Below are 16493 nucleotides of genomic sequence, written 5' to 3'. Positions count from 1 at the left end.
TGAATTCAAATCCCACCTCTGTCACTTCTTGTGTGATGTTGGTCAAGTCACTTAACCTTTCTGGGACTCAATTTCCTCATTTTACAAATGAGAGGTTTGATTTTTAGCTCACTTCCAGCTTTAGATCTTTGGTCCTGTGAACTAAGTTTTGTTGCTGTGTGTGGGAATATAATATTAGTAATTCTTTAGTAATTTAAGTATCTATTTTATACTTTAGTAGCCAGTATTTTTGGGTTATGGCCAAGAAACAAAACATCACTTGGTGGCTAGCCTTCTTTCTGGCCTCTCCAATATTAGCTAATGAAACTCTCCAAATTTAACTCGGTTAATCCTCAGAGTACAAACGTAAAGTTAGTAAATGGATGTAGACTTTGTGAATTTCAGGTCACCTTCATAACAGACAAAGTAGAATTTTGGTCAAGGAATAATTCACATTTACAAAATAGTATGTTTTATAATAGTACCTAGTGATATGTTCAATACATTATTTCATTTGATCAGAAGTTGAGAAACATCTTCTGTGTTCTAATCACCATGTTAAATTCTGAGTGTACAAATATAGGTACAGAGCTGACCCTACTTTTGAATCTCAGAATCCTTTTCTTCAGGCCTGTTTTCTGGTGCCATTTAGAAGCCCCTCTAATCACACTTGTTGTTATTGCTATCTTTCACCTCATATTATCCCGTATTTGTGTTCCATTTTACAAAATCTTGCATTCCTCAGTATGCAATTTTTTGGTCTTTGTATATCTAGAAGAGTTTCTAGTAATAGTAAGTCAAAACATATGCACAGTTTTATAGCCCTTTGGACATAGTTCCAAATTGTTCTCTGGAATGGTTGGACCAACACAACTCTACCAACAGTTTTTTTATGTACCTATTTTCCTGTGTCCCTTCAAGCATTTGTCATTTACAATAGGTGTAAGATGGTACCTCAGATTTGTTTTAATTTGCATTTCTCTAATCAGTAATGATTTAGAGCATTTTTTTCATATGATAATTGATAGCTTTGATTTCTTCTTCTAGAAACTGCCTGTTTATATCCTTTGACCATTTATCAATTGGAGAATGACCCTTATTTTTATAAATTTGACTCAGTTCCCTATGTATTTGAGAAATGGAGCCTTTGTCAGAGAACCTTTCGGTAAAACCTTTTCCTACTTTCCTGCTTTCCCTCTAATCTTGGTTTTGTTAAAAAAAAATTTTTTTAATTTAGTGTCATCACAATTATCCATTTTACATCCCATAATACACTCTGTCTTTTTTGGTCATACATTTTTCTCTTAGCCTCAAATCTGACAGGCAAAATATTCCATGCTTCCCTGATTTGCTTATGGTATTACCCTTTATGTCTAAGTCATGTATCCATTTGACCTTATCTTAGTATACAGTAAGAGATATTGATCTGCACTTAGTTTCTGCCAAACTGCTTTCCAGTTTCCTAGCAGTTTTTGTCAAATAGTGACTTCTTGCCTCAAAATATTTAATCTTTGGGTTTGTCAAACACTAAATTACTGTGGTCATTAACTGTTGTGCATAGTGTAACTAATCTATGCCACTGATCCACCACTCTTATTTTTTAACCAGTACCAGATTGTTTTGATGATTACCGCTTTGTAATACCAGTTTAAGAACTGGTACTACTAAGCCACATTCCTTCACATTTTTTTCATTGATTCTCTTGATATTCTTGACCTTTTATTCTTCTAGATGAATTTTGTTATTATTTTTCCAACTCCATAAAATAATTTTTTGGTTGTTTGGCATTTCACTAAATAAGTAAATTAATTTAGGTAGACCACTGGTTATTAAAAATTATGTCTCTCATGGTAGATTAGGGGCTAAATTCACCTGAACTTTATCAACATTCTCTTCCAAACAACTTTGAAATAATGCCTCAAATAAAATTTTTGAATGTCAGAGCCATCAGAAGGTCTTGGTGAGATATGTTTCTGGCCTAAGAAAACTTAAGATGTTTTGCTGAGTGAAGTGAGCAGAGCCAGGAGAACATTATACATAGTAACAGCCATGGTATTGTAAGGACTGTTTTTGATAGACTTAGCCCTTTACAGCAATGCAAGGACCTAAAAATGCCATCTGCATCCAGAGAAAGAACTACGGAGTCAGAAGGCAGAATAAAGCAGACTGTTTTCTCCTTTGTTATGTTTTGTTTTTCTCATGGTTTCTCCTATTCATTTGAATTCTTCTATGCAACGTGACTAATGTGAAAATGTGTTTAATAGGAATACATGTGTAGAGCCCATATAAGATTGCATGTTGTCTTGTGGAGGAAGGGGGAGAAAATTTGGAACTTATGGAAGTAATTATTGAAAACTAAAAACAAATAAATTAATAAATAAATAAAATTTTAAAATTAAATAAATTTTGGAGAAAAAAAGAAAACTTATGAGGTTGGCAGGAGAAATCTCCTGTATAGGCTGGAAGCCTGTGTAGAGCCCATATATGCAATCAACAGCAGCCTCAGCATCAGCAGTAACTTCAGGAACTCTTCACCCAGAGACACTAGATGGTTGAACAACTGGTCAGAGATTACAAAAGACCCTTTGCTGGCACTGGGTACAGCTGGCACAGATTGGCAACTTTCTTGGCCATATACAGTTCTGGGTTGCAGTTCCAGGACAGAACGGAGTAGTGGTGGTCAGTCAAAATGGAGCTGGGGCCCTGATCACTGTTGCAAAGCAAAGAGGAGAGCTAGTGCATGTGGCTGCAGGGAAACAGGGACACTTCCTGGGTAAAAATCCAGTATGGAGACCAGAAGAACATGCCTCTTCCAGGATCATACTGCCTTGGAGGCGCCAAAAACTTGCAGACCCTCAAAGAACTAGTTCTGAAAACAGATGCATGAAGAAATGTGAACCTTGGGACAGTGCCTCCCCATCCCCAAGGTGAGCAGAGCCCAACTTTATGATAAACTTTAAAGTCAAGAAATAGACTGGAAAAATTAGCAAACAATAACAACAAAAGAATTTAATCATAGAAAAACCAACTACAGCGGCAGGCAAGACCAGGACACAAACTCAGAAGAAGACAACAATGTGAAAACAGCTACAAAAAAAAAAAAAAAAGCCTTAAAGATGAATGCTAACTGGACCCAAGCCTAACAAGAGTTCTTGGAAGGCTTAAAGAAAAGATAAGAGTGGTAGAGGAAAAATTGGAAAGTTAAATGAGAATTATGCAAGAAAGTTACAAAAAGAGAAATAATAGCTTGGTAAATGAAGTACAAAAATCCATTGAAGAAAACTCCTTAAAAAAGCAGAATTGGGCAAGTGAAAGTTGATGATTCCATGAGACATCAAGAAAGAATAAAACTAAGTCAAAAGAATGAAAAAAAATAAAATGTGAAATAACTTGTTAAAAAAACTGATCTGTAAAATAGATCAAGGAGAGATAACTCAAGAATTATTATACTACTTGAAAGTTATGATAAAAAAAAAGAGCCTTGACATGTGTTCAAGAAATTGTCAAAGAAAATTGTACTGATATCTTAGATCCAGAGTGTAAAATAGAAATTGAAAGAATCCATCAGTCACTTCCTGAAAGAGATCCTTAAATGAAAACTCCCAGGAATATTATGGCCAAATTCCAGAACTCCTGGATCAAAGAGAAAATACTTGAAGCTTCCAAAAAAATAATTCAGATATCATTTAGCCATAGTCAGGCTCACACCAGACTTAGTGGCTTTCATGTTAAAAGAATGGAGGACTTGAAATATAGAAGGCAAAGGAGCTAGGATTACAACTTTGCAGGAGAGTGGAGTCCCTGGAGTGCCCTAGTTCCAACGCAGAGGGGAGAGATAAATTTTGCATCTGCCAGAGGGACTATAGGGAGCAAAAGTATTTGTGGGATAGCATGCCTGGGGGATCCTAGCCATGGCTTGGGGATGGAGAAGAGTGCCTATGGTTGAGCCCCCAGAGAGAGCTCAGAAAAGAAAAAAAAAAGTCATAAGAAAGACCTGATGCCTGGGCCACCATTCCCTCACTCCAGAACTAGAACCGATTACAATAATAAATTGCTAAAATAAAACAAAATTAAAATTAAAATGAGTAAGCAAAGGAGAAAGAACCCTATAGACAGCTACTATGGGGATAGAGAAGATCTGGGTTAATAGAGAAATAAAGTGAAATTTAAAAAGCCACCCCTAACTCAAAGAGAAATATCAAATGGTCACAAACCCAAAAAGAATTCTTAAAAGAACTTTAAAAAGACTTCAAAAATCATATACGAGTCCTTGAGGAAAAATCAGGAAAAAAAATAACAGTGATCCAAGAAAATCAAGAAAATTCTGAGAAGAAAGTTAACCAATTGGAAAGAGGCATCAAAAAATTTAAGGAAGAAACTAACTCCCTGAAAACTAGAGTTGGTCAAGGGGAAGCTAATGATATTATAAGACACCAAGAAATAATAAAACAAAATTGAAAGAATGAAAAAGTAGAAGAGAATATAGAATGTCTTATTAGAAAAACAACTGATCAGAACAGTTCAGGGAAAGACAATATAAAAATTGTTGGGCTACGAAAGTTATGACCAAAATGAGTCAATGCAATAATACTATACAAGATACAGTACAATAATATGACATAAGAAATTATTAAGGAAAATTGACTTGAAGTCTTAGAACAAAAGAGTAAAATAGAAATAGAAAAAAAATCTACCAGTCACCACCTGAAAGGTATCCCAGGATGAAAATTTACAGTAATATCATTGTCAGTCTGTCCAGTTTCAAAGCTCCCAGGTTAAGGAGAAAATACTACAAGCAACAAGAAAAAAAAACAATTTAAATACTGCAGAGCTACAATCAGGATCACACAAGACCTGGCAGCTTCTCTGTTAAAAGACCGTAAGTCTTAGAACGTAATATTTTGAAGAGCAAAAGACCTGGGGTTGAGACCAAAGATAATTTACCCAACAAAGTTGAGTATAATCTTGAACCAAAAAAATGGACATTTAATGAACTGAAAGACTTTTGGGTATTTGTGACAAAAAGACCAGAACTCACTGGAAAATTTGACATATAAGATTCAGGCGATAACATAAACATTAAAGACCAATTTATAAGGGACTAAATAAGATCAAACTGTTTACTTCTTATAGGTGAAAATTTTATTGGTACTCTTATGACTGTCATCATTACTTGGGTAGTTTGAAAGAAAGGCTTGGGATGAGCTGAGTAAGATGTGTTGATTCTAAAAATTAAAACTGGGTAGGGGGAGGTAAAAAGGAGCAAATATTTAATACAAATCAGGCATGAAAGGAAGAATTGATTAGAAGAAGCAAGTGGAGGTGGAAAGCTAGTAGTGCTAGCACTTTACCTTCATCAGAACTGGTTTAAAGAGGAAACAACATATATATACACACACACACACATATATATATAGATATATCTAGAAGGGTATAAAAGCCTTCTAAATTTATAAAGTAATAAGAGTGTGAGGGCATAAAATAAGGAAGGGACTTTTAGAAGAATGTACAGATTAAGATTTAGGAGAATGAGGGGAGAGGGTAAGATAGGAACTTTTAGAGGGCTGGATAGATTAAGGAATAGGAAGACAAGGTAGTATTTAGAAGTAAATTATATGTGTAAGTAGGGTTAGGGTAAACAGGGTGGAAAGGGTAAATAGTGAGAAAAATAGGGTGGAGGTAAATATACAACTAGTAATTATAACTTTGAATGTGAATAGGATGAATTTAACCATAAAACACAAATGGATAGCTGAATGAATTAAAAATCATAATTTAATATGTCATTTACAGGAAAAAATGGAAAATGAGAGATACACACAGTTAAAATAAAGGGCTGGAGTAGAATTTAATATGCTTCAGCAGATGTAAAAAAAAAGCAGGGTTAGCAATTAGGATCTCAGACAAAGCTAAAGCTAAAATGTATTAAATTAAAAAAGATTAACAGGGAAACTTATGCGTCACCAATATTATTCAATATTGTTTTAGAAATTCTAGCAATAGCAAGGAGAGAAGAAAAAGAAATTGAAGGAATCAGAATGGGAAATGAACTATCTTTTTTTTGCAAACGATATAATGATACATTTGGAAAATCCTAAAGATTCAACTAAAAAACTAGTCTAAACAGTAATTTTAGCAAAGTGGTAGGATATAAAATAAATCCATATAAATCATCTCCATTTTTATATATTACCAATAAAATACTACAAGAATTATCTTAACGTTTTCTTTCCTCTCTCTGATTTTTGGGTTGGAGAAACCATGACTTTCCTACTCTTCCTAATGCATATTTCAGCTGAGTTTTGTCTCACCTATTTTGAGATTTAAGTTCCCTCACATGATAATTTGGGAGAGGAGAGTCTATACTTTTGAAGAGGTATATTATGTTTCTATTCGAAAAGGACGTTTATTTCCCCATGTTTGTGGAGATACTTTATCTCCCAGCCTTTTTGTGCATCTTTTGGCACTTGTTAGATTAATAAAGGTTGTTGGAAATCAAAAAAAAAAAAAAAATACTACAAGAAGTGATAACAAGAGATACCTCATTTAAAATAACTGTAGGCAGTATAAAGTATCTAAGAGTATGCCTGCTGAAATAGACTGAGGAACTATATGAACGTAAATATAAAACACTTTATGTAAATAAAGTTAGATTTAAATAATTGGAGGAATATTTGTTCATGGATAGGCAAAGTCAACTTAATAAAAATGCCAATTTTACCTAACTAATGTGTTCAGTTTGAATTTGAATGGCATTCAATGCCATCCCAATTAAATTATCAAAAAAATTTTACTGGGTTAGAAAAAATAATAAAATTCACTTGTAAGACCAAAAGGTCAAGAATTTTAAAGAAATTAATAAAAAATTGTAAAGGAAGGAGGTTTGGCAGTACCAGACTTCAAGCTATATTATAAGGCAGTAAATATCAAAACTGTCTGGTTCTGATTTAGAAATAGAAGAATAGTTTAAAAAAAAGAAAAGTGCTCTTATATTTTCATTGATTAGAGAAATGCAAATTAAAACAACTCTGAGATATCACCTCACACCCATCAGAAGTGACAAATGCTGGAGAGGATGAGGGAAAAATATACACTAATAATATTAATCTAACCATTCTGGTTGATCAAACCATTTGGCAGAACAATTTGGGATTATGGTCAAAGGACTACAAAATTGTGCAAACCCTTTGATCCAGCAATACCACTGCCAGATGTTTATCCCAAAGAGATCAAAGAAAATGAAAATGGACCTGTATGTACAAAAATATTTATAGCAGCTCTTTTTTTTTTTGATGGTGGTAAAGAATTGAAAATGAGAGGATATTCATTTGGGAAGTAGTTGAAAAAATTGTGGCTTATGATTGTGATGGAGTATTGTTGTGCTGTAAGAAATAACATGGAAGGTGGTTTCAGAAAAAAATAGCAAAAACTACATGAACTGAAATAAAATGAAGTAAGAAGAACTGGGAGATTGTTGTGTACAGTAACTGCAATATTGTAATGATGATCAGCTGTGAAGACATGGCTACTCTGAGCAATGCAGTGATCCAAGACAGTTCCAGGGGAATTGAAAAAATGCCGTCTCCCTCCAGATAGATAGAACTGATGAAGTCTTGAGTGCAAATAATTTTTTCACTTTATTTTTCTTGTTTTAAAAAAATAAGGCTAATATGGAAAATATGGAAGTATGCTATGCATAATTTATAAAAAAAGGCAAAAAAAGTATGTCTCTATGGATGAATCAAGCGAAAGCTTCAATTGAACTCACATAGGTCTAATGTGGGAAATATGTTGTATATAATTTCAAAAAAAAGAAGGCAAAAAAGTCTCTATGGGTGGATCAAGATAAAACTTCAATTGAACTCGCATATCATACTTTTTTTTTTCTGATCATTTTCCATCATACACTTCAAGAAGTTATTTATATTCTTATATGGACAATATGGACGTTATTTCTCATGACTAGAATCTTTCCTTTAATCTTTTTATTTATAACATGCTCATTGCATGTTAAATTGTATCTATACCTTTGATATCTGCAGTATCACTTTTTTTCTAAATTTACATGTAAACACTCAAAGGGACAACTACATAATAGTAAAAGTCCCTAGAAAACACTATAGCATGTTTCTGTCATCTTCTCTTTTGTGTTACTAATTATTTTAGCACGGCATCTGAATGTGGTGATGTTTGCCAAATAGTAATACCTGTGCTCTAGTAAGTCTTTCTTGATTAAGAAGATGACCCTAATGGTGTTGGCCACTTCTAAAATCTATAAAGATGAGTGGATGTAAACTGATGGGCTCTGTTTTTTCATTATTTATAGGAATGGAATGAGGTCATATTGAGTCAAAGTTGTATGTGGTAAAGTAATTTATGACCAGGGGAGCCTACTGTATTCATCTGAATGTAGAAGCAACCCTTTTTCTCTCAAATCTGACTTTTATAAATATTTTCCTTTGAAAAATACCTCATTTTAGGACAGTGGCCTAATATTTGGAGCAATATATTATTTGACTTATGAATGGATGGACATTATTAATTTTTTATGACATGACCAGTGATTAAAGTACTACTGAAACTTAAAACTGAGTAGCAATTAGACCCTCATTTCAAAGCTCCAAAGTAATTGTGACAGTTCTTCCCTTGAGTATTTCATGAAAATTTTCTTTAGATTTGCTTTCTCGGCTGCTAGCTTTTAAGTTGCTAGATCTAATTTGTTTCTTAGTCTTCATCTTTAGTGATTTTGTACTGCTTTTGACAATACCAATCACATCTTCCATTTGGATATACTCTACTCTTTTGACTTTTGTGATTTTGTTCCTCTCTTGATTGTTCTTCTTACCTGACCACTCCTCAGTCTTCTTTGTTGGATCATCTATGATGACCCCTTACTATGGGTTTCCCTTTAAGGCTCCTTTCTGGCCCTTCTCTTCTCTTTTTGGACTGCCACACAGATGACTTCCAAATCAATGCATTTGACCATAATCTCTCTGTAGAACTCCAGTTCAAAGTACTATAGAAATAAATTCTAGTTAGTAACATAGAATAAAATCAGTCTGGGAGGGGAAGACCCTCAAGATTTCTGGCCAAAACAAAAACAGTTGTTATTTATACTCACTCTGAGCCATCAGAGCCCAAACAATGACCAATGAGGCTTGGGCTGGGACCTGTCGTTGGCCAATCAATGAGAGCCAGAGCGATTTGGCTTAGGCTTGGTCTTTAAAAAGAAATCTAGCCCATAAACTCCAAGATATTTTGGGAGGTTTCGGTGATCAAAATTTATGTTCCTATGAGCAGAGCACCTGCAGGTAAGGGTATGTCCCTATGTGGACAGAAGGGAGAGAAAAAGGAAAGGGAAGGAAGGAAGGAAGCAGGGAGGGAGGGAGGGGGGAGGGAAGGAGGAGAGAAGAAAGGAAGGAAGGAAGGATGGAAGGATGGATTTTACTTTGTTAAAATTTTCCCCAAAGTTTACGAAATGGTGAGAACTGAATAATACCATAAAGAATGAAATAAGATTATATTTTGACAGGAAAAGACTTGTTCCTGATGTTGTAATTAACCCTGAGTGAGTTGTGTGCAGTCAGCTCATGATCTTATTAATGAGTTAAGATTCAAATTAATTGAAAAAAGAAAGAAAAAGTGATATACAAAAAGGTATGCTATATAATTGAAACAGTTTAACTTTTGACTATAGAAAATAATTGAAAATAAAAAATGGGAAAGAGCAACAGAAATGGCATTGACACAAACTATAATCTATCTAGGAGTTTAGCCAGTGTAAAAAACCCTAAAAAGTACTTTAGTCAACAAGCATCTGACTTAACTGACTGCCAGAAGCAATACTGGGTTAGATTGTAAATTCATTTATAAATCTTATTAAGAAGAATAATGGACAGTTTTTAGCATGTTATATCACAAAATAAAAGCTTTGTAAGGTTTCTTTAAATTGATTTTATTTTCCATTTCTTTCTGTTTTGTGAGAGAATATTGCAACTCCCTAACACTTAGAACTAGCAGAACAACAGTTGCTCATCTGTGTTCTTATAATTTCATTATTGGGAACTGCCTTCACTGATCAAATCCCAGGTTCAGGTTCCCCACTCCTCCATTTATAATAGCTTATATTTTCATAGCACTTTAAGGTTTGCAGAATATCTTCTACACATTAAATTAATCCCAGCGATCAGAATTGGGACTGATAGGTAGTAGTTACAGAAGGAAAGATTTCAACTTAATATAAGGACAAGCTTACCATCAGTTTAGAATTGTCAAAAAGAGAAATAGACTGCTTTGGAAGGTGATGAGTTCCCTTCCTTAGATGATTTTCAAACAAAGACTGGATTACCAGTTTTTTTGAGAGGGGGGTTGTGTAGAGAACATCAGCTTCTTCATCATAAAATGAGAAAGTTGGACTGTATGAACTATTAGGTTCCCCCCAGCTCCAAATCTATGATCATAAGGTCCTTTGAATGACATCTGACTGTACCTTCAAAATAATGTAAAGTATAAATTTTATTACTAATGTCATTTAAATTGGGCAGTTTGTTTTCTTTTTTTAATTTTTAAATTTTGTTTCCAATTTTTTTTTTTTCAGTTTTCAACACTCACTTCCATAAGTTCCAAATTTTCTCCCCCTCCCTCATCAAGACAGCATGCAATCTTATATGGGCTTTACACATGCATTCTTATTAAACACATTTTTACATTAGTCATGTTGCATAGAAGAATTAAAATGAATGGGAGAAACCATGACAAAAATAAAACATAAAAGAAAAAAGAGTCTGCTTCATTCTGCAGTCCAATTCCATAGTTCTTTGTCTAGATGTGGATGGTATTTTGCATCGAGTCCTTTGGGAATGTTTTAGGTCTTTGCATTGCTGTGAAGGGCTAAATTTATCAAAAACAGTCCTCGAAACACTGTGACTGTTACTGTGTATAGTGTTCTCCTGGCTCTGCTCACTTCACTCAGCATCAGTTCATGTCTTTCCAGATTTTTCTGAAGTCTGACTGTTCGTCATTTCTTATAGCACAGTAGTATTCCATTACATTCATATATCACAATTTGTTTCCCCAATTGATAGGCATTCCCTCAATTTCCAGTTCTTGGCCACCACAAAAAGAGCTGCTATAAATATTTTTGTACATGTGGGTTCTTTTCCTATTTTTATGATTTCTTTGGGAATCAGCCTCAGAAAGGGTATTGTTGGATCAAATGGTATGCATATTTTTATACCTCTTTGGGCATAGTTCCAAATTGCTCTCCAGAATGGTTGGATCAGCTCACAGCTCCACCAACAATGAGTTAGTGTTCCAACTCTCCCAAATCTTCTCCAACATTTATCATCTTCCTGTTTTGTCATGTTAGTCAATCTGATAGGTGTGATGTGGTATTTGAGTTCATTTGTTGTTGCATTAGTTATTTGGCATTGAGCCAACTGTCACTTTCATCATGTGTAACACCATTTATACCACTGCTTATCTCATGGTTGATGAAGGGGAGAAATGAAATGATGTTTTATTACTGTAGAATGCTTCATAAATGTGAGTTTCAATTATGATTTTCATAATAATTTTTGGTGTTCCATTAGGAAAAATTTCTAACATTTCTTTTTTCTGTTTTTCCTCAGGGCTCCTTGGACATCAAAATAAACATTTTCTTGTCTAAAGATCATTGTCATTAATCTTTACCATGGCCTCTGGGACTGAGTCAGTTATGTTTAAAGAGTTTTGCCCCTTATACTATCTCCTCAATGCCATTCCAGCTAAGATCCAAAAGGGCTTTCGCTCTATTGTGGTTTATCTCACAGCACTTGACACCAACGAGGACTACATTGCAGTGGGCAGTAGTATCGGGATGCTCTATCTTTACTGCAGACAGTTAAATCAGATGAAAAAATACAATTTTGAGGTAAGTTTGTTTTTCAACACAAGGCTGCATTAAATAAAATCATGTGGCATAGTGGGAAAAGATCTGGATTTGAATATCAATCAGTCTGTCTGAATATCTTAAAAAGTTAGATCCTGCTTTGTAGAAAATGGTGGTATGCATATTTCATAAAAGGGTAAATACTGGAATCAGTTTGGCATCTTATTTTATCTTCATCTTATATCTAAGTCTTTAATAGTCTTTCAAAAGATTTCTGAGTTATTAGGTATTTGGTAATGTTGGCAGTTCAGAGTGAAGATTAATCTTTGGCCCACTTTGTCTATGCTACAGAAACCTATGCTACAAGCTTTGTCAGCTTGTAACAGAAAACAGTCTCCCTGCCAAAACAGCTAGAAAAGTCAGCCATTTATTGTTTCATTGCTTTCTTAGAAGTCAAAAATCTGAAAAACTAATGGCCTTATTTTTCTTTTTTATTTATTTATTTAATGTTCTACAATCACTACCAAAAAGCTTATATTTTTACCCCCCTGCCTACTCCCCCCACCCCCGTCCCTCCCCAAGACGCCATACAATTCTATATAGGATCTACATATACTTTCCTATTGAATACGTTTTCACTATAGTAATGCTGTATAGATGAACTAAAATTAATGGAAGAAATCATATAACAAATCAAAACATAATACACATACACATACACACACACACACACATACGAACAAGATCTGCTACATTCTGCAAATGAATTCCATAGTTCTATCTCTGAGTGTGGAAGGCGTTTTGCCTTAGAAAACCATTGGGAATTATTATTATTATTATTTTTTAAGTTCTTGCATTATTATGAAGTTCCAAATCTACCAGAAAAAACTCTTGCACACTGTGGTTGTTGTTGTGCACAAATTTCTCCTGGTTCAGCTCCTTTTGCTCAGCATCAGATCATATAAGTCCTTCCAGGCCTCCCTGAAGTCTTCTGTTCATCATTTCTTATGGCACAATAGTACTCCATTACATTCATATACTGCAACGTATTCAGCCATTCCCCAACTGATGGGCATCCCCTTGATTTCCAGTTTTTGGTAACTACAAAGAGTGCTGCTATAAATATTTTTATACATGTGGGACTCTTTCCCATTTTTATGATCTCTTGGGGATACAGTCCTAGTAGCGATTTTGCTGGGTCAAACGGTATGCACATTTTTGTAGCCCTTTGGGCATAGTTCCAAATTGCTCTCCAGAATGGTTAGATGAGCTCACAGCTCCACCAACAATGAATTAGTGTTCCAACTCTCCCACATCCTCTCCAATATTTATCATTTTCCTGTTCTGTCATGTTTGCCAATCTTACAGGTGTGAGTGGTACCTCAGAGTTGTTTTGATTTGCATCTCTCTAATCAAAAGTGATTTAGAGCATTTTTTGATATGATTAGAGATATCTTTAATTTCTTCCTCTGAAAATTGCCTATTTGACCATTTATCAATTGGGGAAGGCCTTATTTTTTCAAAGGAGAACTGTTCATTCATATCAGTGCTAAGAGGCTTCCTTTTCTGAATTATATCTTAGATTTGAAAACTGTGCACTGCTTTATTGGCATTGTAATACTAATCAAGTATGTAATATTTTAGTGGAAACAAATTTTATGAAATGGTAATGATTAGTAAAGAAAATTAAATAATGTTTATGACTCCTTTATGTAACTTTTACTCATGTTTTTGTAAATATTAATTTATATTTATAGGACTATAGGATATCAAAATTGAAGGTAACATAGACTGTCAGAGGTAGTTGGGATTGCAAAATCATAGAATTACAAGATAGAATTTTAAAATGTCTTAGAAATTTAGCCAAGGGGAGGAGCCAAGATGGTGGAGTAGAAAGACACACATATGCTAGCTCCGAACCCACAGCCCATAAAATATCTGTAAAGAAGAACTCCTAACAAATTCCGGAGCAGCAGAAGCCACAGAACAACGGAGCAGACAAGATTTCTGTTCCAGAGAGACCTGAAAACCTGACGCAAAAGGTCTGTTGCGCCCTGGACCCGGAGCAGAGCCCAGCCCTGCCTTGGCCGCGCAGCACCAAGAGGAGCAGATCCAAGTGGGCTTCAGGGACAGAATCTCCAGCAGGCACGCAGGTCCCTCCACCCACAGGTGACAAGGGTCTGTGAGAGGGTCTCTTTGGCTGGTAGAGAGGGGAGTGGGGTGTCCCCATAACTCAGGCCCCCTCAGGAGGCAGCAGTGGGGGCGGCAGCAGACAGGGGCTCCCCAAGCAGGCAGGAGCCTGGATTCATTGTTGAAGGTCTCCACATAAAACCCCTGAGGGAATTGAGTCCCGTGTGGCGGCCCTGCCCCCACCTGAGCACGTGAACTTAATCTCACACTGAATAGCAGCCCCGCCCCCGCCCCAAGCCCTGAGGCTGGGAAGCAGCATTTGAATCTCAGATCCCAAGCTCTGGCTGGCTGGATCTGGAGGAGAGGTGGGGGTGGAAAGAAAACTCAGAAGTCAAGTCACTCACTGGCTGGGAAAATGCCCAGAAAAGGGAAAAAAAATAAGACTATAGAAGGTTACTTTCTTGGTGAACAGATAATTCCTCCCTTCCTTTCTGATGAGGAAGAACAATGCTTACCATCAGGGAAAGACACAGAAGTCAAGGCTTCTATATCCCACACATCCAAAATAAATATACCATAGGCTCAGGCCATGGAAGAGCTCAAAAAGGATTTTGAAAATCAAGTAAGAGAGGTGGAGGAAATGCTAGGAAGAGAAATGAGAGAGATGAAAGAAAAGCATGAAAAGCAGGTCAACACCTTGGTAAAGGAGACCCAAAAAAATGCTGATTGAAAATAACACCTTGAAAAATAGGCTAACTCAATTGGCAAAAGAGGTTCAAAAAGCCAATGAGGAGAAGAATGCTTTCAAAAGCAGAATTAGCCAAATGGAAAAGGAGGTTCAAAAGCTCACTGAAGAAAATAGTTCTTTCAAAATTAGAATGGAACAGATGGAGGCTAATGACTTTATGAGAAACCAAGAAATCACAAAACAAAACCAAAAGAATGAAAAAATGGAAGATAATGTGAAATATCTCATTGGAAAAACAACTGACCTGGAAAATAGATCTAGGAGAGACAATTTAAAGATTATGGGACTACCTGAAAGCCATGATCAAAAAAAGAGCCTAGACATCATCTTTCATGAGATTATCAAGGAAAACTGCTCTGATATTCTAGAACCAGAGGGCAAGGAATCCACCAATCACTGCCTGAAAGAGATCCAAAACGAGAAACTTATAGGAACATTGTGGCCAAATTCCAGAGTTCCCTGGTCAAGGAGAAAATATTGCAAGCAGCTAGAAAGAAACAATTCAAGTATTGTGGAAATACAATCAGGATAACACAAGATCTAGCAGCTTCTACATTAAGGGATCGAAGGGCATGGAATAGGATATTCCAGAAGTCAAAGGAACTAGGACTAAAACCAAGAATCACCTACCCAGCAAAACTCAGTATAATACTTCAGGGGAAAAAATGGTCTTTCAATGAAATTGGGGACTTTCAAGCATTCTTGATGAAAAGACCAGAGCTGAAAAGAAAATTTGACTTTCAAACACAAGAATGAAGAGAAGCATGAAAAGGTAAACAGCAAAGAGAAGTTGTAAGGGACTTATTAAAGTTGAACTGTTCACATTCGTACAGGGAAAGAAAATATTTGTAACTCTTGAAACTATTCAGTATCTGGGTACTGGGTGGGATTACACACACACACACACACACACACACACACGTAGAGACAGAGTACACAGAGTGAATTGAAGAGGATGGGATCATATCTTAAAAAAATGAAATCAAGCAGTGAGAGAGAAATATATTGGGAGGAGAAAGGGAGAAATGGAAAAACATGAAGTTTACTCTCATCACATTCCACTAAAGGAAGGAATAAAATGTGCACTCATTTTGGTATGAAAACCTATCTTACAATACAGGAAAGTAGGGGATAAGGGGATAAGCAGGGTGGGGGGGATGATGGAAGGGAGGGCATGGGGAGGAGGGAGCAATTTGAGGTCAACAGTCATGGGGAGGGACAGGATCAAAACAGAGAATAGAAATAATGGGGGGCAGGATAGGATGGAGGGAAATAAAGTTAGTCTTATACAACACGACTATTATGGAAGTCATTTGCAAAACTACACAGATTTGGCCTATATTGAATTGCTTGCCTTCCAAAGGAAAGAGGTGGGGAGGGAGGGAGGAAAAGAAGTTGGAACTCAAAGTTTTAGGAACAACTGTCAAATACTGTTCTTGCCATTAGGAAATAAGAAATACAGGTAAAGGGGTATAGAAAGTTATTTGGCCCTACAGGACAAAAGAGAATATGGAGACAAGGGCAGAGAGGGATGACAGAAGAGAGAGCAGATTGGTGACAGGGGCAATTAGAATGCTTGATGTTTTGGGGTGGGGGGAGGGGACAAAAGGGGAGAAAATTTGGAACCCAAAATTTTGTTAAAATGAATGTTAAAAGTTAAATAAATAAATAAAAAATAAATAAAAATAAATAAAAAATAAAAAAATATTTATAACTCTTGAAACTTTTCAGTATCTGGGTAGTGGGTGGGATTACACACACACACGC

General features: G+C 35.6%; 1 protein-coding gene across 5 annotated transcripts in view; it reads left to right on the top strand.

Moving 5' to 3' along the window:
• Positions 1-16493, top strand: part of TECPR2 (tectonin beta-propeller repeat containing 2) — a 153351-nt gene that overhangs the window by 14599 nt on the left and 122259 nt on the right. For all 5 annotated transcript variants that reach the window (XM_072630165.1, XM_072630166.1, XM_072630167.1 and 2 more), the window contains one exon: positions 11610-11890. In XM_072630165.1, the coding sequence (XP_072486266.1) occupies positions 11672-11890 (219 nt within the window). In that variant the 5' untranslated portion in view covers positions 11610-11671. The remainder of the gene's footprint in view (positions 1-11609; positions 11891-16493) is intronic.

This window comes from Notamacropus eugenii, chromosome 1 (assembly GCF_028372415.1).
Source record: "Notamacropus eugenii isolate mMacEug1 chromosome 1, mMacEug1.pri_v2, whole genome shotgun sequence".
NCBI lineage: Eukaryota > Metazoa > Chordata > Mammalia > Diprotodontia > Macropodidae > Notamacropus > Notamacropus eugenii.
This window is presented reverse-complemented; position numbering and strand designations above follow the sequence as displayed.